Raw genomic sequence first — 25,253 nt, forward strand, 5'->3', positions numbered from 1 at the left:
ATTATCCAGAGAATCAAGTTCTTACCGAAATTTTCTCACAGGTCCTCTCGTGAGATTTCTTTTTTAAATATAAATTTTGACCTTCATACTCCTCTTAGGATACGGATTTTAACCAGAGTGACATGATAAAAGCTCAGTTTGAGGTGAATGAGAACTATATTCAAAAAATTAATCTTAAACGGTTCCAAAACTTCCATTTTTTTCCACTGAATGAATATTTTCTCAAGACATTGTTCCTAATGCAACTAAAACGTTTCAACTAAATTTTAAGTATGACTTTGTGAAATAAATGATATTCACTACCTTTCTTTCTCTCACCATAAAACCTCCATTTTAAAAATATTTTGTATGAAATATAGATGTTATTAGGATTCAGCTCTAAAATTGAATCACAAGTCATACTATAGTAAGCTGAAAAGCAATCAATTTTCAATTCACAAAACTAAAAGTTACAAATGGGGAGTCTACCCATTTGTTTCGGGGTTGTCTGTCCCAGAATCGTAAATACTGTTTCAGCCATTCGCAAAGTAGCATGCAGGAAGTCTGTGGAAAGAGATCTTTGGGTAGACCAAGAAGAAGTAAGGAGGCCAACAGTAAACAGGATCTTAGAAAGATGAATTATAATTCAAACTAGTGGTTCTGCAGAGTATCATACAATGGAGAAGTTTTGTTTCTGTGACGACGAATTTTCAGCTCCGAGAAATTAAGTAAATTAAGACCATGTTATCTAGGATCCACAGAAAAGACATGTAAGATGAGAAACGCATAATGAGATAACATTCTGGAATAGTCAGAGGTATAAAGGAGGAGGTGTGTCTCAAAAGTCCCCTGACATAGGGTAACTTTATTATTATCATCAGAGTTACAACAAAATGTAAGAGGAGAAACGATCTCTAAATATGTTGTTTTCAATCTAAAGTAAAGGAATATTTTAAATCAAACGAGCTGTTTGGGCTGTACATTCTTTATGCGCCCAGTGTTAAATAAAAATGCAACGTTCCCAATTACCTGGACCCACAACGTAAGGGAATGAAGTTACTGTCTTTTACGCTAACGTATTGTTGGCCAGCCTCTATTTCAAACATGCGCTTATTCACTTTATGTTGTGGGTCCAGGTAAATGGGAACTTGCATTTTCATTTAACGTTGAGCGCATAAACCCAAACGGCTCGTCTGATTTATTTGGAGACGGTTTCCCCTCTTACATTTTGTTGTAACTCTCATAATAACAGAGTTACCCTATATCAGGGGACTTTTGAGACACCCTGTATAGTTTAGATACTATTCAGTTTTAAATACATATTGCATCTTGTCATGTTTTATAATATTCACACATTTTTACATGCGTGCTCTTTATTTAAAAAAAAAAAAAAAAAAAAAAAAAACTCAAGCATCAATTCCGGAGATACGTCTTTAATCATTATCCCACGCACACACTACCCTAGATTCATCTTGTGTATGTATGTATATATTTCATTCTTGGTTTTGTTGCTGAATCACCCGTCACCTCTATGCCATTTTTTAACATTTCATTTCTTTTTTTCTTTTTTATGACTATTCTCTACATTATGATTATACATTTGCTCAGTGGAAACGTGTAACGCTTTTTAGACGGTTAAGTCCTCTTACACATACTGTGTGTGTGTAAGCTGTTGCATTTTATTTACCAGGGTGGGAAATGGTTAACATCGCAAGGATCGAACAAGAGCATAACATAAAAGTATCGTACACTGTATATTTAATACTAATAATAAAAACCTACAGTATATGCATTAAGATGTGCAATATAAAGAAAATATAATGTAAATGTATCGCCTACACGAATAGAAGTAGTTCTTAAATTAAACTTGAACACAGTTATGGACTTGAGGATAATAGTAATCTGCCTTACAAAAGAAAAGGATCGAGAATCGAAAGAGCGAAGTATATTAAAAATGAAATAAAATCTTTGTTTTACGTCCCACGGTTATGCCGGCTAGGCTAAAGGAGACGGTAACGACAAGAAATAAATGAAATGGTGGAATGAAGAAAATGAGAGGAAACTGGATAACCCCGAGAAAACCTATGCACACGGTGTTTGTCCAGTACAAAGCTCACTTGGCGCGCGCTAGAATCAAATCAAGGACCCCATGCACCAGAGGTGAATGCTGTACCACTGAGCCACCGCGGTCCGCGAATTATATTTTAAGGTCTACAGTAAAGTCATTGTTAAGAGAGAAGTGGGGAAAAATTCATCTATATGTTTGTCTCCAAAGAAAAGTTTATGTTTGTCTCCAATCCTTTCGACAATGAGATCTCGAAAACTCCAAGTGATAGAAACGTGCTGTTTTCGCTGGTCGATTCCAAATTTTGTGTAGATTGTCCATTTCTAATTGAATATTTAAAAAATGTGACCGTTATTTCTTTATTACAATTTTTAGGGGTACATTGGAAGTGCTGAAATTTTAAAAAAGTAAAGCATCATATCCTATTAGTTATACATTCCAACACATATAGTTGTATATAGGGGTTGTACATCTCCTCAGGCGTTTGTTTCATGACCAGATGATAATGAAAAACGAAGGAAAACCATTTCTCCAGGCTAACATGAATCTTTATTGTTTGGAGTGTATTGCTCAATAAAAACACACTGACATTGTAATTAATTGTGTATGTAGTAATGTATTTGTTTATTATACACTGCATGCAAGAAGAAAGAAAACACTGATCATACATGAATTAGAAACTCCAACTGGAAGTACGCTCAATCTTGCAAACGGTTCAAGAAATTGAAAAAAGAAATCTCCCTTTTGTAGTAACCCTTGCCGATTTTTATCAAGACGTCTTTCACTTGTGTCTGTAAAGGGACTTGTTCAGATGTTGTGAGGAATGACAAGGAGATTCATGTACATATGTGAATGATGCGCTGTATAAAGAGCGCAGGTTCAGCTAGTATTTCATTACTTTTCTTTGAAGATCAAGAAAAATATAAAATTACTAGATTTTTTTTTCTTTTTTGTCCCAAATGTGTCATCCATACTTAGGTTCTAAACCCAAAGGTTTGCAGCAGTGATGTAACCGGGGTGAAGCCTGGGGGGATTGATCCGATATGTCTAAAAGCTTATATTGTATAGATCATGCCTAATAAACTAGATATAAGTAGGTGCGAATGAAGATACCTTACCGGCTGCACCGATTTTTGTATAACTTCGGGTGGGTCCGTTTAGGAATGTGTGTCGTTTTCACGTATCGTCATCAATCAGGGTTTTAATACCAGTTCGGAGGCCCAACCAAACTACACAAGGTCTGGGGCTCCAAGCCTCTCAGGATTGGCATCCATGTGTTTCACACCCCATCTTCCGCTGCCTCACTCCCAAACATACGTCTGTAGCACATAAAGTAGCTCTATCTCTATATTTTTATAAACAACAATCAATTTCAAGAACTGTTTCACGTAAATCTAAGCTACTGAAATGAAGAAGTTTGTATTTAGAACAGTCGTGGCCAGGATACTGTTATTTTAGTATATGTGAGGGATACTTGAATGTAAAAAATTAGTATTATGCTTGAATTATTTTTTTTTAAAAAAAATCTCCTAATAAAGCATGGGTGCTATGAAACTTAGCTTGAAATGGTTTCTTTAAACAGTGGCATACGCAGACAGAAGTTGGCTCTTAATCTTCTCCCTCCTTGTACAAGGTATTATAAAAAATAAACGTTTACCATATTAAGATCTGTATATAAAAATGATGAAAGTACGTGAACTTGAGAGCTTGAAACTCCCTTGATGAAATTTTGCGCACGATATTGTCTCGGAATAGCAATTTAAATTAGTCTTGGCTCCTAAGATCAGAGTAACAAACAAATAAAAAATAATAGATCGTCATTTTAAAGATGTTTTCGTATCAGTGTGTATGCTTATTTCAAATACAAATTACAGATTTACTTGTGATGTGATATCTGAAAAAGTATTGCTTACAATAATACAGTCTAACAGAAAATAAAATATTTTTTTTAGATGCCTTGCTGAAAGAATGATTGTTTTAAAATCCTGACTTTTAAAAAAAATGTATTCGTGGCACAATGATAAAACGCATATCGGCACTTCAAATTTTTGTTCACTTTCTGCTCTATTAAATTTATATTAAAGAAGGTAATTTACCGTGTTGTGGGGACACTGAAGTTGCCAGTGAAACTATTAACAACGCACGTAACATATATGGATAGCCATTGAAGCTTATTTGTAATGATGATGTTACTTCCGTATGTCCCTTTTTTAAACAGTTTTAGGTTTAAAATACATTAGGTATCAAATTTGCGACTTCAATATTACAGTAATTTCCTGTGTGGTAGCTATGTTTTGATCATATATCGTATAGGATTTAAAATTGCAGTATGCATACTAGAATAATTATCGCACAATTTTCAACCATATCTTAAAAAATAAATAAATAAATAAATAAATAAAACAAAAAAATAAAAAATAAAAATAAAAAAAATAAAAATAAAAAAAAAACAGGGAAAATGAATCAGATCTAAAGGAATTCGGAAGAATCTAGTGTTATTTTATAGAACTTAGTCTCTGGGAGGGAATCTCGGTTTTTGTGACTAGAAGTGGGCCACTAAGGAAGAAGTTTTGGAAATTCGACGTGGACGTGGAGGAAATGGGGATTGCAACTATTATAACACGTCCGTATCTCGAAATCCCGTAAGGTTAGATACATGAAATTTGGTATTTGAACGTTCCATTTAAAATAAGCTGTAATGATTTTTTGTGAGTCATTCTTTTTAAAACACCAACGTCATTTCAGTTAGTTGCATTGGATGATTATTGAAAAAAAAAAAATCTATGTTAAGCATTGAAACAAATGAAAATAGTTTTTCCAACCGTAGATGAATATAATGGATTTTTCAGTATCTACTTGCTAGAAAATAGTTGAAAAGAAAAAAAGACCTACCCTTTTTTGTTCTATCGTAGTTTTATCATAACTTGTAAAAATATGAAAACGCTCAAGAAAATATATCTTTATATAATAAAATTTCACCCTACTGTGCATGAGAGAACAGTACCTTTCGTACGTAAATGAATGATTAGATGTTTTAAATATATTACACTTTGTCCTCCACACCTCCTCTTGTCTAGTGAGCTCGCTTGCGCTGCGTGTTTTGGAAGGTTGAAACCTTGTTTGTGTACAACGCATCGAATTTCATGTCAAGAAAATTCTGGATTTAGCAAGTTTTTACTATTAAAATTTTTATTATTTTTTCTATGTATGACGATGTCCAAAACGTTGTTAAAAACAGAAAGTTAAGTTTTATTTTTTTTGGTGCTTTCCTAGGTCGGCTATTATAAGATCCATCCAGAAATACCACCTGAGCTGACAGACAAGGCAAAAAGTTTTATATTACGGTGCTTTGAGCCAGATCCAGAAGGTCGTGCTTCAGCTTCTGTATTACTTGAAGATCCTTTCCTAACAGAGTAAGTATTAAATATAGAAGGAAATAAATATGTTACTGTGAAAATCTTCCACTGACCTCTTTTAAAAGATTTTCTGTCTCAGTTTTGTGGAGATAGTTTGATAAGTTAGCTGTAATACAGTCTTGCGAAAAATCAAAATTCTTTATTATTCACATTTTGCATATATGAATATAAAATATTTCTTTAAAAAAAAAAAAATGTAGATTGAGTAAGATGAAGTAGTTGCTGGTAGCGTTTCTTGTAATTTAGAAGTTTCGGTGTTGACCAGTTGGACCGAGATTTGTAATGCTTTTGTATAATTATTCTGAGCACCTAAGAATGACCGGAATCACTTCTTTTTGGGATTGGAAATTTGTGAACAGATTTTGTATTTGCAAGCTGTTGATAAATGTGTTGTGAAAGAAGGAATAACATACAATGAAAACTCGTCTGTATGCCGCAATAAATAAAAACAAAGAATATACTTTGTTCCTACAAACTGGGAAGTCAGGGAAATTAAAGATGGTCGGAGAATGTCAGGGAATGTGAGGGAAACCGATTGAAAGTCAGGCAAGATTTGAAGTTTCGTCTTGATAAGTGGAGAACAATTGAAAATGTCAGAAATATCTTAAACGTAACTTTAAAATTCTTTGCACTTAATACCACTATGGATCATGGATATTATATCGAGTCCCTCATAGGCTCATTCTTTCGTCTGAATAGGAACTATGCCGAGTGATAAGTTTAAACCATATTGTAAAGTGTGTAAAATATTGTAAATTACAGCAGTATAGAAAAACAATCTTTACATATTACGTCAAAGGACCAACTCACTTGAAAAATACCAAGAGAATAACTTTTTTTTTTTTTTTTTTTTTTAATAAAACCAAGTGCTTCCGTTTCTACAAACTCATAATATCAAACAGGACTTGTATCTTCAGCATCTACTAGAGAGACAGATGCGAAGGAAATAGTGGTACGCATGTCTGCATTTTTTAAGAAATCGTTACTGGGTATCCATTCCCAAAAGGACCCTTGACACACACAGCAAAATTCAAACGCACAGATATATTTTTTAAAGTGCATTTTTGTATGTGCACTTTTGAAATAATACGTATTTTGCATTTTGAGCAGCAGTTTCAAAATGGTTCCTTAATATTGCGTCTCCTGAGTATACTTTATATTGGAGAATATCGTAGAAGTTTCTAGATTTAGCAGTCTTCCCTCTTAAAGATAAATCATGTGTTGCACGAAAGATAATTGCCTCAGTAATTAATGTCAATTTTCTTCCGTTTCCCTTAACTTGTTTGCGAGATGCTTTGTCGATTTTCAGATCAACAGGCAAAGTTTATTGAAACATAACATTTGAGATAATTGACCACGTTCTGTGGACGCCAAATGGCATTCAGATTGTTGTTGTTGTCGAACAGAGTAAAGAAATGTGCCTTTAAAATGAAGTTAATATAAAAAACCCTTGTAATTTTTTTTTTTTTTTTTTTAAACCGATGATCGAAAAGGAGCACACTGCTACACAGTCCTCCTCGCAACTTTCTAGAGGATGCTAACCATGAAAATTGAACAAGCTACTTATATAAAAATAAAGGTTTTCAAGGTATAACATCTTATTTAAAATCATATGTTTTGGTTGGATGCCAGAGCAACATCAAAATTTCATATCGATATGTGTCCGACAAACTTGAGTGAAAATTTAAGTCTACATACTTTAGGTTTTTAGTTGATCTCTTCACTAAATATAATTGTGCAAGGGGAAATTTTGGAAGGATATACGATTGTTAGCCCCTTTTTTTCACTTACATTTTGAACACATATAACGTCATCTTTATTATTTTCGATTTTGGAGGTTATTGGCTATATTAGAAAAATATTCAGTTTCGTTTGCTTATGTTTATGCATTGTCAAATAGCAGAAATCTTTCTCATTCACTCAGCTAAACATGAGATGTTAACAAATTATGAAGCAATACGTATTAACTTAATTAGTTGAGAGACAGTAGGGAGGGTCAAAGCTCAAACAAATTTCTCAATTTGCCTATATTCCTGGCCAGTGGCGGATTTACGTATAAGCTGAACAAGCTATAGCTTAGGGTCTCACTCTCGTGGGGGCCGGAAAAAAAAAAACTGAATGTACATTTCCAGAAATATAAGATAAACAAACAAGTAGAGTAAAGCGTATACATCAACAGTATTTTGCGTTGTGTAGGCTTTTATGGTATCACTAGTTTGTTCATTTCTGCACATATTGTACCTACGTTCTGCATAGACTGGTTTCATGGAAACATGTAACATGCAGCTTCACACTGCAGTGCAGACAATTTGTCATTGACGAAGGACAGATGGACGCGGGTTGGGCTTCATTACCTTCAATAGTTTAGGGCCTCACCAAATCTAAATCCGTCTTTGTTCCTGGGCTCTTGAAAGCTTTGAAACTAGAAACCTAATCGAATAGTGTACGATACACCTGCAATACTATTTACAATAACTACGCACAGACTACCATGCTACTTGAATCTCTCTAGATAAAGCACTTGAAAGGGGTCGATCTACTAAGCAGCCTTCATCTGTTGAAGATTACGTAGCTATAAAAGCGCAGTATCAATTAAGAAAAATACAATTAAGTTCAATTTGTTCCTTCTTAAAACGCTACTTGAAAACAAGAGACCAAAGTGTGACAACGTAGAAACATTGTCCCTGCTTCATTTGCAATTTTACTCTTCTTATTCTCTTCCCATAAACCACTAACATTCTTAGAATTGTTACTTTATCAGAAGGTAGGTCATTCAGTATCATTTTGCTGTATTCTTAGGCTAAACAGATGCAAAGAAATCGGTAACCTTATTGATTTCTCAAACAGGTTTTTTGGCTTATTTTTAATTGTAACCGTTTCGACTGTACCAAAAGTCAGACAAATGAGTCAGAAAGGCGATTTTGTTATTTTACAAAGGAAACCGTGACAAAAGTATTAAAATGTGACTTTTCATTTCATATAGAATGACTTGAGGATGCCTGTACTGTTTGATTGTTTCAAGATTTGAGTTGCCTGAAAACAAGAATTGTAATGAAGTATTAAGAAAACATACGATCTTGTTTTTGGAAATTCCTTCTAAAATGAGTATATTATATGTACCTACGTTGCTTCCTGATTATAAGATCGTGTTTTGGTTCGAAATATATATATGTAATAGTGGCATAGCCAGATGGAGCTGACTTGGCTCAAATCCTCCACCTACTTGTGGAGTGATATTGGAAATGGATCTTGTTTACATGCAGTATGTTCTATTTGTGATACTAATGTTATAACCTTTCCTTTATAATTCATCACAGAAAAAGGTTTGTCCAGTCATGTTCAAAAAACTTACTTTCCCCAAGCTCTCTATTTAACTCTACATAAGATTTCTGCAAATTAGTTACGTGTTTTATTCTTAATCTGTTCGAGCTCTTTCTGTGCAACAAGGATCAAACTTGACCATCTGCGGGTACGAATAGAAAATATTAAAATTGGAAGTAGATCTTTAAAGTTATTAAGCATTACTGAGCTCTTGCCTAGTCGGATTACAAACACACACAATTTCGGTGTCCAGGGTCCCTTGCTCTTGGTGAGAGCGATAAAGGTTTACGGTATTCACACAGCATTTTAAATATTACCTTTTATTATGGCACATCACAAATTAAATAAATTCACTCCTTAAATTAGACATGTAGTTTACACATGATGAATTATATGTTATTTATTCTTCGTTGCTATGACAAAGAACCTCTATTATAAAACAGCAACGTATATATCAACTACAACGAAATTACATCTACATATCCATTTATATATATACTTCTTCCTTTTCTTGAATAGCTTGTGCATCATTAAAAAAAATATATTTTGCCGACAAATACAAATAAAGCTTGAAATACAAGTATTGTTATATATATATGGCGCCTTGAACTAAAGGACCTTTTTTCTCTAAAAAAAGAAAAATAAATAAAAAAGAGAAATCCTGTGCCGTTAACTATTACATATTAAGTACTGGAGTTTCCAAATGACCCTCGTATATATATAAATTATAATTCACATAGTCATATAACATATTTTACTTTTATAACAATATTATTTTCATATTTTATCTTAAATTCTTAATCAATTTCATTTCAAATATTCATATGCTTTAACGTCGATAATATAAAGGTACATTCAGATTACGGCATAGATGTTATTCAATTTTAAGGTCCTTTTGTGGCCATTGATACATAATATAAGTTGAAGTTTAACAAAATTTATATCATCTTAACGGGCAGAACGAACAAAACAAAAAATGAGAAAAGGATATGACATTTACATAATGGCTATTTTACATAAGAAAGGATCAAATATAGAACATTAGTTAAACAAAATATAAATTAAGATTGAAATATCGACAATATTCAGAACAAAACACGATGATTAACATCACAACAAAAATTAGTGTTACGATTTGAACAAAAGAAATTCTTATCAAGATCATAAATGTACGAATTGTTCAATTTGTTGACTCATCGAATTATCTTCATAGAGTTCAAATGAAATGCAAATAATAAACGAAATCATAACTGTATTTACAATGAAGTACAACAAAAATCAATTGAATAAGGTTTCCTCGGGCGCCGCAACTTTAGCTTAAGTTACATGACCAACGAATTCATTCAAGTTGCATTGGAAGTCATAAACCGGAATACAGTCTTGCGCGTTATTTACCTCTACATTTCTTAGTTTCTTATTTTGAGAATTTGTGCCATCAATGGAATTTCTACGAAATTCACTTCGAGGGAAATTAGATCTAATGATTGCATGCTTTCTAAGTGTAAGTACTCGTACTACACTAGGATTAGGTTCGGTTACGCGATTAGTATTACTGTTACTACTGAGATTAGGTTCGGTTATCTTACCGGTAAAATTAGGTTCAGTTCTCATTCGTTTTACTGGTAGAGAAATGTCGTGTCTCCTAACAGATCTGTACCTATTCTTTCCACAATATTCACGGTAATTTGTCTACCGCGGTTTTTGTTTCCTCTGTGGTTAGGTTCGGTTACATTACCGGTACACATGAATTTAACATCACCTTTTAGATTGAAAATGAAATGAAATCTTTGAGTTTTACGTCCCATGGTTATGCCGGTTAGGCTAAAGGAGACGGTGATGATGGGTAATGAATGAAATGGTGGAATGAAGAAAGTGGGAGGAAACGGGAGAACCCCGAGAAAACCCACGCACATGGTGTTTGTCCACCACAAAGTTCACTTGGCGGGGGCTGGGATCGAGCCCGGGACCCCAAGCACCAGAGGTGAACGCTCTACCACCGAGCCACCGTGGCCCCCTCCTTTTAGATTGAAATCACACTTCAATCTCACATAGGTATTTCGAACTTGGTTTCGATTTAGATTAGTATGGTTCAGGTTAGTACGATATTGCATCATTGATGGATTTTCAAAATTTTGCAATGTCATACTTAGATGATTGAAGTAAATGCACTGCATCACGTTCTGTAAAAGCATCATCGGATTATTCACTACTATCATTTTGATCTTTTCATTGAATGAACTTTTCAACAGTTCCAACTCAATCGATCAATCGCTACAAGCATTGGTGAGAACACACATTCTCTTTCTGAACTTCACGAATACTGGAATCAACTTTCTTCTTGCTACATGAACCAATGTCGTGTACATATCATTAGACGGTTCTATTATAATTACTTCATCTTCAGGATTAATATCATGTTGAATATATCGTGAATACAAGCAGTCAATAGCATTCACTAGACGAAGATGACCATAACTTTTCGCATATTGATGCATATCAAAATCATTACACGCAGTATCAGTAAGGTAATCCAAAACATTAGAATGAAAGAAGTCGGGATAATCTGATTCAACCAATACCGCAGTATGTTTTTGCGAAAATTTAGTAAATTTCATCAATGCAAACTCAAGATCTGCATTTTCTGTTGTTTCTATGGAAAATTCAGGTTAATTTGGAGCATTTATGTTAACCTGTGATGACATTTCCTTAGCGAACCTACATAGTAGTTGTTCCATTTGTTGGTTCATTCGATCACCAAAATCCTGCTTTAATTGTTTAATGAGATCGGCTAGGTCAGAAAAGTTCATTTCCCTGTTACTATTTGATTCTGTTGCATTTCCAATGTCAGGACGACTCATTTTGATATTTCTGAAATTTTTTGTGCCACTCCTTAATAAAGTATACTCCGTTTTGATATTTCTTTTAGCAAAATCACTAAGTAGCCTTAAAGTCAATCTGCACACATGGAATTTATTATTTAGGAGATTGTCTACTTAACTTCATACGAATCTCCTAAGGTCCTGGGCGGAACCACCAAATTTATATAACGAAACTTATTCAAAATAAAGTTCTGCGATGAACCACCAATATATATATAGTACGTCGTTATTCAAAGGTCCTCAGTTTTTAGTTTTATACAATCAAGGCTACGAAAACCACCATAAAACATTTTACACATTGCATTTTAAATATTACTTTTTATTATGGGACATCACAAATTAAACAAATTCACTCCTTAAACTAGACATACACATGATGGATCCGGAATTATAGTTATTTATTCTTCGTTGCTATGACAACGAACCTCTATTATAATAAAACAGCAACATATATGTCAATTACAAAGAAATTACATCTACATATTCGTTTTTTATATACTTCTTTTTCTTAAAAGCTTGTGCATAATTAAAAAAATATATTCTGCCCACAAATACAAATAAAGGTTGAAATACAAGTATTGTTATAGCTGAATTTAGAGCTTCAGCTCAGAAAGCCAAATACCCCAATTGAACGAGTGCAATCTGGCCGGCCACAGCTTTCTATGAGCTGTAGCGAAAAGGAGTTTACTTTAGTGCTTCTTTCGGTTTGCTAATTTCATCAGTGTTTCAATATTCCGTAACTGAAGAAAATCGAAAAGAATATGACTGGTCAGCCATATGACACAGATTACTGCCGATGGTACGTGGTAGCTTCCAACGCCGTATTTCTTTCCTTCCCAGGCCACTATTCGAGCGTCGTTTGGTGAATTATATTTATACGAGAAACATTTGAGTCAGTCCGGGACTTTAATTTTACAGGTTTGAAGTCAAATCCCGGGTTGAAGATAGTGCGTGCAGTAGGAATTGGCAACTATATCCTGTTACTTGTAGGCGTGGGCATCGCGCGCCAGTCCAGAGACTTATTCAAAATGGCGGACCACAGTCTGAATATGTATATGAAACAGCATGTGATAATAAGTTTTTAGTGAAGAATGTTATGAAATGAGCTAAAATTAACAGCAGATTTTAGCTACAATATGCTGATGAGACACTCAGTCACATTAAAACTTTTGAATGATGCAAGCGCTTCAAAGATAAGCTTATCTATATTGAAGATTCAAATCGTGGTGAATTCCAGCACACAACAACCATTCTTGGGAACATCCAGCGCATTGAAGAGCTTATCATTGGCAATCGTCGCATAACCTGATGTAAAATTACCAAGGTGTGTAATCTTTCGTTAGGAACAGTAAACGTAATAATTCATGACCATTTAATTTTCCGAAAGTTAAGTGCACATTGGGTTCTAAACTAGCTTACCGCTTTTGACCGGCACAGAAGAGTTGAAGTTTGCTCTGAGTTGAAGGACTGCTATGACAAGAAAAGCCAGTTTGGATCCTGGGAAGAATTCCTCGGGTCAACATTTTCACAGTGATGAACTGAAGCAGGTTTCCTATGGCAAATCTCTGTATGCCGAAGTCATCCAGGCCCTAGTTAAAAAATAGGATAAATTTATAACTGTAGCAGGGGGTTATGTGGAGAAGTAAATGCAGTTTAACTGTTGTAGGGGATTATGTGGTGAAATAAATGCAGTTCCCACTTCTTGATTTTTACAAAAAGACCTGATGGACTTCAGTGCCCCACGTATATACGCAGGGAACAAAATTTCATGTTCGAATCCAGTAACCAGATTAAAGTTTGATCGCCATTTTTTCTTGCACGGATCTAATTTATGCAAATGCACAACAAACTAAAATATTTAGTCGCTAATTGGCTCCCGAATATTTCACATTATATCTTGTGTGTATGAGGCCCCTTTGACGAATTTCTAGCTACATCACTGATATGTGAATATGTACGTATATTTAAAAACAAAAGAAAGTCCATTTCGAAGGTGATATTCACTAGATTTTCAAGGGGTCAGCTAACCCCTTCGATCCCTCCTACCCATATCTACCGACGTCCGTGGTACATGTTTCTTCATAACATAGTTGCAATTATTTTTTTTTAAATTTACAGAAAGAAGAAGACCAATAGACTTGCAGCTCCACAAGAATTCAGCAGAAGTATATCTGTTCCAGCCGACAGAGTTGTCAAATGTGAGAAAAATAACCATATTGGCCGAGTAGCTAGCTCTCCTGATGACAGGTATGAATTATTCAATAATCAGCTTAAATTTTCATTTTATTTTGAATTCAATATATATGACTGTTTCATTTTTTTGTATATATAGCAGCTTCATAACTGAAACTACGGAGAAGTATAGTTATATATGTTATAGATATTATTGTTACCTCAGTACTTATATGCCTAGTATATGAGAAGTATTCAAAATCTGTTTGTTCCTGGATATATATGCAACAATGTTGAAGCAGCATATCTGAGGCATAAGGTAGGGTGCACCGAGGCATCATCAGTCAACATTACAGAAGAAGTTTGGATAAGAAGGTAATGAGAAAGCCTAAAACATATACACAAATAGACATTAAATTGCAAATATACACTCAATTTTAAATATCTATTACTAAATGTAAGCCATAGCTTGACATTTGGCTGTACCAATACATCTTCATACGATGGGAAAAATTGAAAGAAAGAAAGAAAAATAATTAACTTGAATCTCAGAATTTTTGTCGGTGTTTTCTGTTTGTAACTTGTAATATATTAAGTATTAGCAGTACTTAGGAAATATTCTATAAAGGATACTTAGATCTGTCCATTGATAGAATCTATCTCGTTTAGTCATTTTTAGAAAAGAAAAAAAAAATCATATTTCCACTAAAGTAAATGGTAATATTTTAGCAACTTAGTGTTTATACACTAAAAATTAACGTCAATTTCAGTTACACATTGGATGACCATTTTAATTGCGTTAAATTCATAGACCCAATTCGTGGCCACGACCATTTAGTTTATTACGTATAACCAGGGTGGTGACAAACCTAGAAAATTGGAAAAAGTAACGAAATTCTGTTAAGAGTCAGGGAACTTCGAAGTTTTTTAATGCCAATTTCAAACTTTGAAACTTATCTGTATTTCCTCTAATGTTGTGTAAGAAACTTAAGTTGTGCGTATTATATTTTGCTTTCGCTTGTGCAGTGGAATATCTATATTGGTGAATCATCCAAAATATGTAGTTGGACCAAGTATCCAATAATAAATTCACTTCTAATGGACGCATAATTCCAACCTCTTGCCGTTTTCCTTCCTACTAGTTTCGATTTTATCGGAGATTCGTGTGCTGCATTAAGTGAAGGTAACTAATGAAAGGGTTTTGGAATATGATTACTAGTATTTTTGCTTCTATGTTTTCATTCACAAAAAGATTAATGTCGGAAGTGCGTATGAGTTTACGAAAACTACTGATAAAGTTAAACATCAGCGTACTCGTTGGGTTAATGCATAACCGTACTAATTTCGTCAGATATTTAATACATCTATAGATACTAAAGTGTACTTTCTACTTCCTGCTTATAATGCAATATTTATTAATTGTTATACATTTATAGCTATATATTTAATTATTTTTCATCAATAATTATACATTTGTAATATTATATTAATGATAGTGTGTTTCATAGATATATATATATATATATATATATATATATATATATTAAAGTATTGTACATTCTCTTTTAAAATTATTCTGATGTTAAAAATGATGCAATAATTTTTGCGAACAACATTTATGGTACATGCGTTCAAGTAAAATTTCAGTTTCTATCACTAATCATTCTATGAGCCAAATTTGTGTATGCTTTTTCAATGCTAATGCGAAATGTTCAAATATTACAAAACAAGATGCGTAAAAATATTTTGTAAGTAGAATGCATCTTCAGGGGCCACAAAAGCTATTCTGGAGGTTGGAAAGTGCGCCATGGGGACTGAAGCACCCTGATTGTGACCTCAAAGTTTTTTTTTTTTTTTTTTTTTTTTTTTTTTTTTTTTTTTTTTTTTCAAGAACTCGTTATATAATACAGTGAAAATTTCAAAAAAATATTCTGGAAAATAGGAAAAGCTCAGCGATTCTTTCCCGTAAATTTTATCACTGCCCTGATAATTCTTTAAGTCAAAATTTAAAATATAAATTTTTACAGAACACCATCGTAGATGTTCTAATATTTTTCTTGGAGATGGAGCTTAGAGTAACGAAGAAAGTAAAGTCATCATGTTTCACTGCGTCACCATAACAATAGTAGATAAATACGTGTTCATATGGCAGCAAAATTCATATTTCAGAATCATTGACATAAAACTACTCATACTGCTATTTCTGAAAATTGCAGCGCCCAAACTGTTAGGATTTGGGGGGACAGAGTATGACGTACGAACAATTGCAATTTTATTTGAAAGGAGCCTAGCAGTATCTTTAGTTCAGTTTGATGGCAGTGATTCATGCGTGGAGACAACGGACAGAAGAGACCCGTACCCAGGGACGATGGACAATCAGTAGGCTATGCAGTGTGATCACACCACAGGAGGACAAAATCTTGACCGTGTGGGTGTGACAGTACAGTGTTAGCTCGAAATTGGAGCATGGGAACGAGTATGGAGTTGTCTGTGTCGACTATTCGACGGCGTCTACTGAACGGTGGACTGACGGCACGCATCGGCTTCCATTGACGTAAAACTACAAATGCCTTAAGCTATAATGGACGCTTGACCACAGTCGCTGGCGTACTGATTAACAGTTGGAGGAGTTTCCAGTGAGAGCCGCTTGCAAGTTAAGGGCTATATCGGGGAAGTTCTAGAAGCCGAGGTCTAGATTCGTTCCATTAAACAATCCCGAACGCCGTATTTCAGTAAGCCCAGATCACATGTATCTCCGAATGTGCAAATCCTCATCGAATAAGACAGAATCACTGCTTTCTGGCCTGCACAGTCGCTTTACATGTGTGGGATATATTTAGTCGGCACCTTATAATCATGGCCCTCTTGCAGATATGTATATCTTAGGTACATTGACATTTGTTACACTTTTAAAATAAAAGTGGAAGCGTGTAGTAATGGAATTCGTATACTAAATCGTTCAGTTTGCTTTTCAGTGTCTTGGACTCGTGTGACACTGTGAAATGCTAGTCTCAACGACAAATCACGTGTATATAGTATCACTGCGAGCTGCACTATTCTAAAAGTAAATAGGAAAAGAAGAAACAGTTGAATTTTTTTCAAAAACTAAGAAGAGTGAAGGCTGAAGGGAAGAAAAGAACTATACTGCTACCACTGATCCCTATCATAGTGATACCTTTAAAGAGAAAGTTTTTTTCTTTCTCTAAATTGAAAGAATTATTTTAACTTACTTTGAACAAGAACATTTTAAAAAATTGTCACGGTGAACTCGAGATCGTTGAGAAAATATGGATTTTGTGTTTTAATAGACTCTTTCTTTATGACAATATACACGATCTACATCTTATTCGAAAAAAAATAAATAAATAATTAAATGAGAAATTATGATTTTCTTATAATTATGTTTCGCAGCTTGTAATTATACACACAAATTAAGAACAATTAAATAAAAATTTCCATGAAATATTGAACATGAAATTTCATTTTGTTATCCAATTTGAAAAGAAGTTTTTGATGTTTCAGAAAGTATTTTCTTTAATTGAGTTACAAGGGTAACGTAAGCTTTGAACAAAAGTAAAAAGGAGAAACAAGTACGATTATCCTGATAAAACTTGTATATTTATGTTTTCTTCCATAGATCCATTTTTATATATCGTGGGAAATACAGTAGAAAAGGCTTTTTCCTTCTCCACTTAACACTCGTCTTTTGAAATTAAGGATGTTGTAATATAGAGGATATGCTTATACAACAAAATTATGTAGCCATACATCACAGCTTCGCCACGCCCACTCCCGCTATTTCATTGACTTAACTTACAAACAATGACCATTAAGTTAAAGCTTAAAAAACGCGTGCGTGCTATTTCTTGGAAATCAAGTGAACAAGAGACATTAGAAAAAATAGGAAAGGAGGGAGATGGGGACCCAGCCATCCAGTCAGTTTCCTGAATCCTCCCACAAATGAGGTTCGTCTATTATGTTTACTAAGCTTAAAATATTTAAAAAAAAAAAAAGTTAACATTGTTATAAATACAATTTAAACTAATCATCAATTATTTGCCTCTGCCTTTCTTCTGGATGCATATACTCCAGAATTTATTGCATAACAATGTCGGAGTTTGTTCTTATTTTTTTCTTTGTTTGTTTTATATCATTTATACCCACATAAACTCCATTCAAACAAATAGACTTTCTCATCCCTAAATATTTTTTGTTCCCTTAGCTTATTAGTACATTTCCAGCAAACTATAATTCTAACTTCAGTCACTTTCAACTTTCATTTATCCAATGAGATCGCATCATAGGTATTCTGCCATTATGGACAGGTCACTTGCCGCAACTGAGAAGCGTCCAAGCACCACGGTCTTCAGCTAACCTTTTTGTCTTCACGTACGATTTTTACTCTTTCCTGCCACTACATTCTGTAATATATCCCTCATGATACAGTTCTTTCTCAGCCAATGTCCCAAACAGTTTCTGTTCTTCGTTGCAATTACATCTCAAATTGTCCTTTTCTTCTCCCACTATTTCTAATATCATCTCATTTGTTTTAGCTTCGACCCAGCCAACTCTCTCCATTCTTTTCCACACCCACATTTCAAAAGCTTCTAGTCTTTTTTTTCATCGCTTTTCAAGGACCAACAAAATATATTTTTCTACCTCCTAAATGCTTCTTCTGCCATTCCTGTCTTTGCTCTTATTTCACTTTCACACTTCATATCAGCACTAATAATACTACCTAGGTAACAAAAACTAGTCACCTGTTCTGTTTTCTCCCTTCCTACTTCTATATTTGATACCGAGCGCTTCGTTCCAATTACCATGGCTTTTGTATTTCAAACATTTATTTTCATCCCATATTTTCCACTGCCTTTCCTCAAGTTTTTTAATATCTTGATGATTTTCTTTTCGGATTTCACAACAAACACCATATCGTCTGCAAACCATATAAATCTAATCATTGTACCTCCCACCGAAATACCGTCTGCAAGCTTTCCTTCACCATCTCTTCTAGATAGATATTAAATAATGTTGGCGAGAGACAACATCTCTGTCGAACTTCCTCTCAATTGCACTTTCTTCTCTCATTTCTTCCCCTGTTCTAACACTTACAGTACTTGTTGGCTCATGTATAAGTTTTGAGTCTTCGATCAGTATGCAGTCAATAAGATAGCATATTAGAAAAATATAATAATAATAATATCACAGTGTGGTTTGTTGAAATTTAACTCTGCTAAACAATTTCTTCGTCTACATGTAAGAATTGTCCTCTGCAATATCTTTTCATCCATTCCAATCTTTTGGCCTCGCTTGTTTTCCATTGTACCTTTTTAGTGCCAAAGATCAGATTATAGTTTCTCTTCAAATGTTGTTTTAACCAGTCCCTTTCCCAATTTTTAATTGTCTATAACGATGTTTCTCCTTCCTTTACCAATTCCAATACCTTATTATATTTCCGTTACTACTCATATATATATAATATGTAATTTTCGAAGACCTTTAGTCGTTTCTCGTTGATTTTTCGAGGTATGCATGTTTCTTCGCTATGAAGTAATATATTCCATATGAAACTGATTATTTTTATGAACTCAGTATTGAAAAACCACAAATCGGTTTCCTTTTCCCTAAAGGTTTCTTTTTTATTTGTGTACTTGCTTCTGTTGCTTAATTAGATATATACAAACTTACGGATACTAGAAAATTACGATCCATAGCATCACAGAGCCGCCATGTTTCATGCGTGATTCAGCTCGTTCTTCTACACGTTTTTAGTTTAACATCCGAAGATTATGCACCCAGACCAAGGAAGATGGTGGAGAAAATTAGATGAATGGTAATGGTGGAGGAAATGGGAGAACCACGAGAAAACTCACGCACATGGTGTTTTGTCCACCACAATGTTCACTTGGCACGGGCTGGGATTGAACCAGAGACCCCATGCACACGAGTTGTGCGCTCTATCACTGAACCACCACACCTCTATACACTCATATTTCGTTGAAACTTAAACGAGTCTTAACCTTCATATGGATAAATAAGAATCATGATTTGTGCCTCTCTGATTAACTAGTTCAGTTTACGGAGCTTCATACTTTCATTTAGTCTTGGAAATATATACACACTTTCAACAATTCCGAAACATGTATTAGCTTCACTACACTATGAAAAACAGAAAATGAATAGATAAAATTACCTCACGGGAAAAATCCATCGATATTTTTGAAATTTTAATTGTATTAACAAAAGCATGAGGATTTATTATTATTATTATTATTATTATTATTATTATTATTTGATTTCCAATTGGAAGGCTTCTTATTTGAATTTTATAGCTAGTCAACATGATAGTTTTCTCCAGGATTTTACTCAGCCTCATCAAACACATATCGAGGTGATATCTTACATTAAATATAGTTCCTAATTTGCTTCCTTTTCCGCTATTATTGGTCCTTCGATCCCAGCTCGCGGCAAGTGAGCTTTATGGTGAACAAACGCCGTGTGCGTGGATTTTCTCAGAGTTCTCCTATTTTCTTCATTCCACCATTTCATTCATTTCTCATCATCACCGTCTCCTTTAGCTTAGCCGGCATAACCGTGGGGCGTAAAGCTTAAAGATTTCATTTCATTTTCCCTTGTTGGTATTGTTTGTTAGTGAATTAACCTTCATGTGTAAATTAACCTCATAGTTTTGTGTAAAAGCTTGTTAAATAAATAAATTTGTGAATACTGTAAATATGTATTTAAATTCAATAACAAAGTAGGAATAAAATCTTAGATTTGTATATATGTACATCTTTAGGTGTTTGTTTGTTACGTGATAACTACGTAAATATTAGCCAATTTGTATTAAGCTTGATGTATGTTTTGTTTTAATGACTCTCAATTACAAAACAATTTCCAATTATAATTTAGTAAAAATTATCCATCGTGTAGAAATTTTGTTGCTCTCTATTGCTCGAGTTGAAAATTAGTTGTTGATAAGGGAGTAAATGGAACATTTTCAAATTTAACCCTTTATGTTCGTGTGTTGATGAGACTTGGCTGATCCATTAGTAATAAGCATTTCATTGCGTGTTCTCCGTAATATTTTTTTATTATACAAACTGCAAGTTACTGCCAAAGACGTAGATAAAGCTTTAAAATTTAAAAAAGAAATATAATATGATCATCGATGAAATACAGTTGTTTTAGAAGAAAAGGTTTGTTAGTATTTTACATCATATGTACTGTTTCAATAAACTATGGACTTCCTGTGTGTTTCTCAAAGTTAGTTCTAATTATAATTTAGGTTTGACTTTTTTCTTTCTTTCTTCAGATGTACCTACTAGAGGTAATAAGCCTGATAGTTTGCATGAAATTAAAGCTTCTAAATTTTCCAGTTACGTTAGTAATTATTGTAACTAAAACAAATATAGAAAATAGCATTGATCGTTTCTTCTAAAAACTACTGTCAAATACGCAGTTTATTTTTACATTTGCGTTTGATTTCTTTCTTTCAATTATTGTAAATATCGTAAATGTGGTTGACAGTCATTCTTTCACAATGAAAGTCTGAACAAAATAAAAAAAAAAGTCTGTACTAACATTATTTTTTTAACCTGTGGTTGAAAAGAATTGAAGTGGTACTTCTAATAGGAGAAAAGTTCAAAGGGATGTAAAGGTATATATATATATTAAAGATCAGTTATGCACTGGTGTTTTTTTCTGCAAATCGTTTTAATCATCTGTTCATTTTTGAATATTTACACCATTAGATGGTTTTGATTTTTTTCAAACACTCCCTAAGTCAATAACTTTAACAATAATGTGGGGATGCACGATCATAAATGTTATTATCCACAAAATGTAACATGAAAGATACGCACTCGAATTACTAACATTTTTAAATACTATGGAACATGCAACACCGTAGAGAAGTTAACAAGAAAAAGTGTTTTATTTAAATTGTAATGTAAAGACAGTATTTAAGTGTGTTCTAAAAGAATGTTCATTTGTACTGTTTTTTTTCCTTTGGAAACGGGGGGGGGGGGAGGAGCACGGTATTCTGAGAAATAGTTTTCTGACGAAGATAAGTAAATAAAGTAAATACATGATAAATACCTAATAATAATAAACATGGAAGTTATATTACTAATTTTTATTGGCTATTCATCATGCCAATTTTTATGCTATTATTGATAACTATCACAAATTTAAAAAAGATCGAATTATGATTTTCTTTTTGTTTTATATTTTATTTCGTAAGTGAAGCTATAATACGAGTTTTCGAAAATTGTAAATGTCGAGAATTGTGTGAAAGTTTTCAACTCCGAAAGATTTTGAACGGGCTGAAATATAAGGGAGAAACAATTCATATTATTTCTCTCTTTAAAGACACTATCAACACCAAGTTTTAAAAAAAAACAGAGTTTATGGACTTCAGAACTATTTTTTGATAAGTTACGTCATGCATTAAGAGAAGTAATAAATTATTTTCCTTTCTCTCTTTCGTCACCATGTAACAATACGTCTGCAGCCTTGTTCGTTGTTGTACTTTTCAAATTTTATATTGTGGTAGAATACAAGGATCATAACAATCCTGAAATGTTTTCATAATGTTTCAATTTGAAATATATATCTAGAACGGAAACTCTTTTGTAAAATAGTGAGTGAAATGTTGCAATCTTGAAAAGTGGAAGAGATTCCTCAGAACAAAAATAATATTTTGCTTTCCCCTTTGTAGCAAATGCTGTTCGTTTTAATCAACACTGTTTTTGTTTTGTGTTGAGATGCATTACATAAACATCAATAACAAAGGAGGAGTGTATTATTTTTGAAACAGAAGCAGAACTGTAGCAACGAATTTTATAGTACATGTTCTTTAGGTAAAATACCTGTGTATACCCGAAACCGAACGGACCATTAATAAATCACTTTCGTTGGAAAAATATCGTTTACCCAGCATATTTTGAATACAGATGTCTGAGATGTCTGAGGGTGATTGAATTTAGATACTACGTAAGTGAAAATTGGTATGATTGAAGTTTCTTTGTTGTATTTCGTTGATTTATTATATCATTTAGTCAATGTCGTCACGATACATCGTACTTTTCTAGTTTGCAATATATAGTTGCGATTTTATTAGAAGTAAATTGCATTTTCATCTGAACTTAAGTGTTCCATAAGACTATCAAAACTATTATGATTAGTGTGATTATAATTGTGTATATCCCCGTCAGTTCTTAACATGAAATCCCAGAAACTGAATGCAAATACGTTTATACAGGGTGATTCAAAAAAATGAGAAATTTTAAAAATTAAATGATTTCTTGAAAACAAATTTTTAAAAAAATCTCTCATTTAATAGTAAAAATAGTGTTATTTTAGAATACACAAAAAGAAATCACAAACTTATAAAACAGGGGATCTGGAAGGCCATTGAATGTCACCATTTTTCGAAATTACACGTTCCCGAAACAATTGGCGTACAGCAGCCATCGATGTTCGTGCTGTGGGGGACGTCGATCCATCTTGTTGAAATCAGGCTGTGTCAATAATGTGTGAAAATCTCTGTAGTTGTTGCACAACAAAAGTTTCAAGCATGGCGACATAACGATTCGATGCGACTGTAATCGCATGACTATTCTCGTCCTCAAACAGTAAGGACCCATCACACCGTATGATGATATACCACACCACAAACTTTGTTGCTGTACAATGGATGCTGGTGTAGCTCCGTAGGATTGTCTTGTGCCCGTGGCGTCCTAAATTAAAGTGACGGCGGAATTCTGTACGTGCCCCCTCCATATTGTCATTGTTCATGTAAAACGCTTTGATCGTGAAAGCACGTCGCGCATCACTTCAAGCATTTATGATAACTAAATGGCAAGGTATCATTGACAGGCTGGCGTACTTTGTTCAATGTTACTAAACTCCCACTGTTGCCAACAAAGCTTTAAAAATTTCCCGTTCTTTGAATCACTCTGTATTTTTTATGTGGTAATATTTATGATGTGCAAGGAAGTATCGATTTGTTTATGGCATGGACAATATGCTTGATTGTAAACCTTCCAGCAATTATACACAATTACAGTACATTAATAGGGTCTTATAATACATATGTAATATTACTATTTTTCTAATTCTTAGATCTATATGGGGCTTCATATGATTTCTTTGCATGCTTATATTTTGAATAATAAATTTGCAAATTAAGCCTACACTATAAATTATTCTACACATTATATAAATAACAATAATGGAAATCTTATTTTGCTTATAATTTCATTTTTCTTTCTGTAAATGTTTAAAATATTTTCTGATTATGTTTTTTGATATATATAAATTAAATTATTTTGTTCTTTTGCATTATAATATCTCATTATAATTTTCAGCGTATGCACTTCTTGGTTGTAATTGATTTTATTTAAGATTTCAAGAATGTAATTTATTAAATGTTTTGTTGCTGTTGAACGAATGTGCCCAAACAACCATTTCTTAAAGCATGTCTTTAATGGTCTGCTGACACCCTGCCCTTTTTCATGTGCTGTAGTGGCTTCAGTACTAAATCCAGTCCTGTGAACACAATGGGAACTTCCTTGCTCTCACCCATCAATATTCCTGCTGCACTCTCTTTCACAAGGTATGATCTAATTTAACTTAATTTCGAACTTATAAAGACAAGCTTTTATATATATTCCTTTTCAATTTATTTTGATCATGTTTCTGTATGTAATTTTATGTTATGAAACACTTACTCGGTTTCTGTGTTCATTGTAACTTTTAATAATTTTCATTAGTTTTTAGGTACTACAAGGTAAAATTAATAGAAAATGTTAATTTGAGAAAGGTAAAACAACAAAGCGTTAGAGTAAGAATATCAGGACACTTCATTGATGTGAAATGTATATAATAAATTGAAAAACATTTGTTAATATTCTAATTTCGCTTTCAAGGGTATAGAATTTGAATGTCGGGTAAAGAAAAGAAGGCAAGTTCAAGAAATCTCATAGTGATTGCTTTTATTGCTTTGTAGTATATTAAGAACTGTACAGGGTGTCTATCGGTCACGAAAGTCACGAAAGTCATGAAAAAGTCACGGAATCAGAAAACGGTCATGAAAGTCAAGAAAAAGTCACGAAATTTAGCTTTTAGGTCACGATTTTTTTTATCTGTACAAATATAAGTATAGACTGGAAAATTTTGTTCTATAAAACGTCAAAATTCACCACCAAAAATGTCTATCGTCGGCTTTAGACGCTACCAAATCGCAAGCAAAGCACGCTTCTATCGCATGTATGAAAATTTGGCCCAATTCGCACCCAAATTTGCTTTTGAGAATGTTACTAAATTTTATGGTTTGGGAAAGAAGAGGTCACGAAAAAGTCACGAAATTTCATTTTGGAATGTTAGTAGACACCCTGACTGTAGAACCTTGTAATT

At 33.4% G+C, this 25,253-nt stretch overlaps 1 protein-coding gene across 2 annotated transcripts in view; it reads left to right on the forward strand.

Annotated features, from left to right (window-relative positions):
- Positions 1–25,253, forward strand: part of Ask1 (apoptotic signal-regulating kinase 1) — a 141,014-nt gene that overhangs the window by 58,504 nt on the left and 57,257 nt on the right. Inside the window, exons 18-20 of one of the 2 annotated variants that reach the window (XM_081726819.1) lie at positions 5,318–5,457; positions 13,779–13,907; positions 24,364–24,453. In XM_081726819.1, the coding sequence (XP_081582945.1) occupies positions 5,318–5,457; positions 13,779–13,907; positions 24,364–24,453 (359 nt within the window). The remainder of the gene's footprint in view (positions 1–5,317; positions 5,458–13,778; positions 13,908–24,363; positions 24,454–25,253) is intronic. The other variant, XM_081726821.1, reaches the window with a different exon arrangement.

The sequence above is a fragment of the Thermobia domestica genome, chromosome 1, assembly GCF_964235325.1.
Source record: "Thermobia domestica chromosome 1, izTheDome1.hap1.1, whole genome shotgun sequence".
Lineage (NCBI taxonomy): Eukaryota > Metazoa > Arthropoda > Insecta > Zygentoma > Lepismatidae > Thermobia > Thermobia domestica.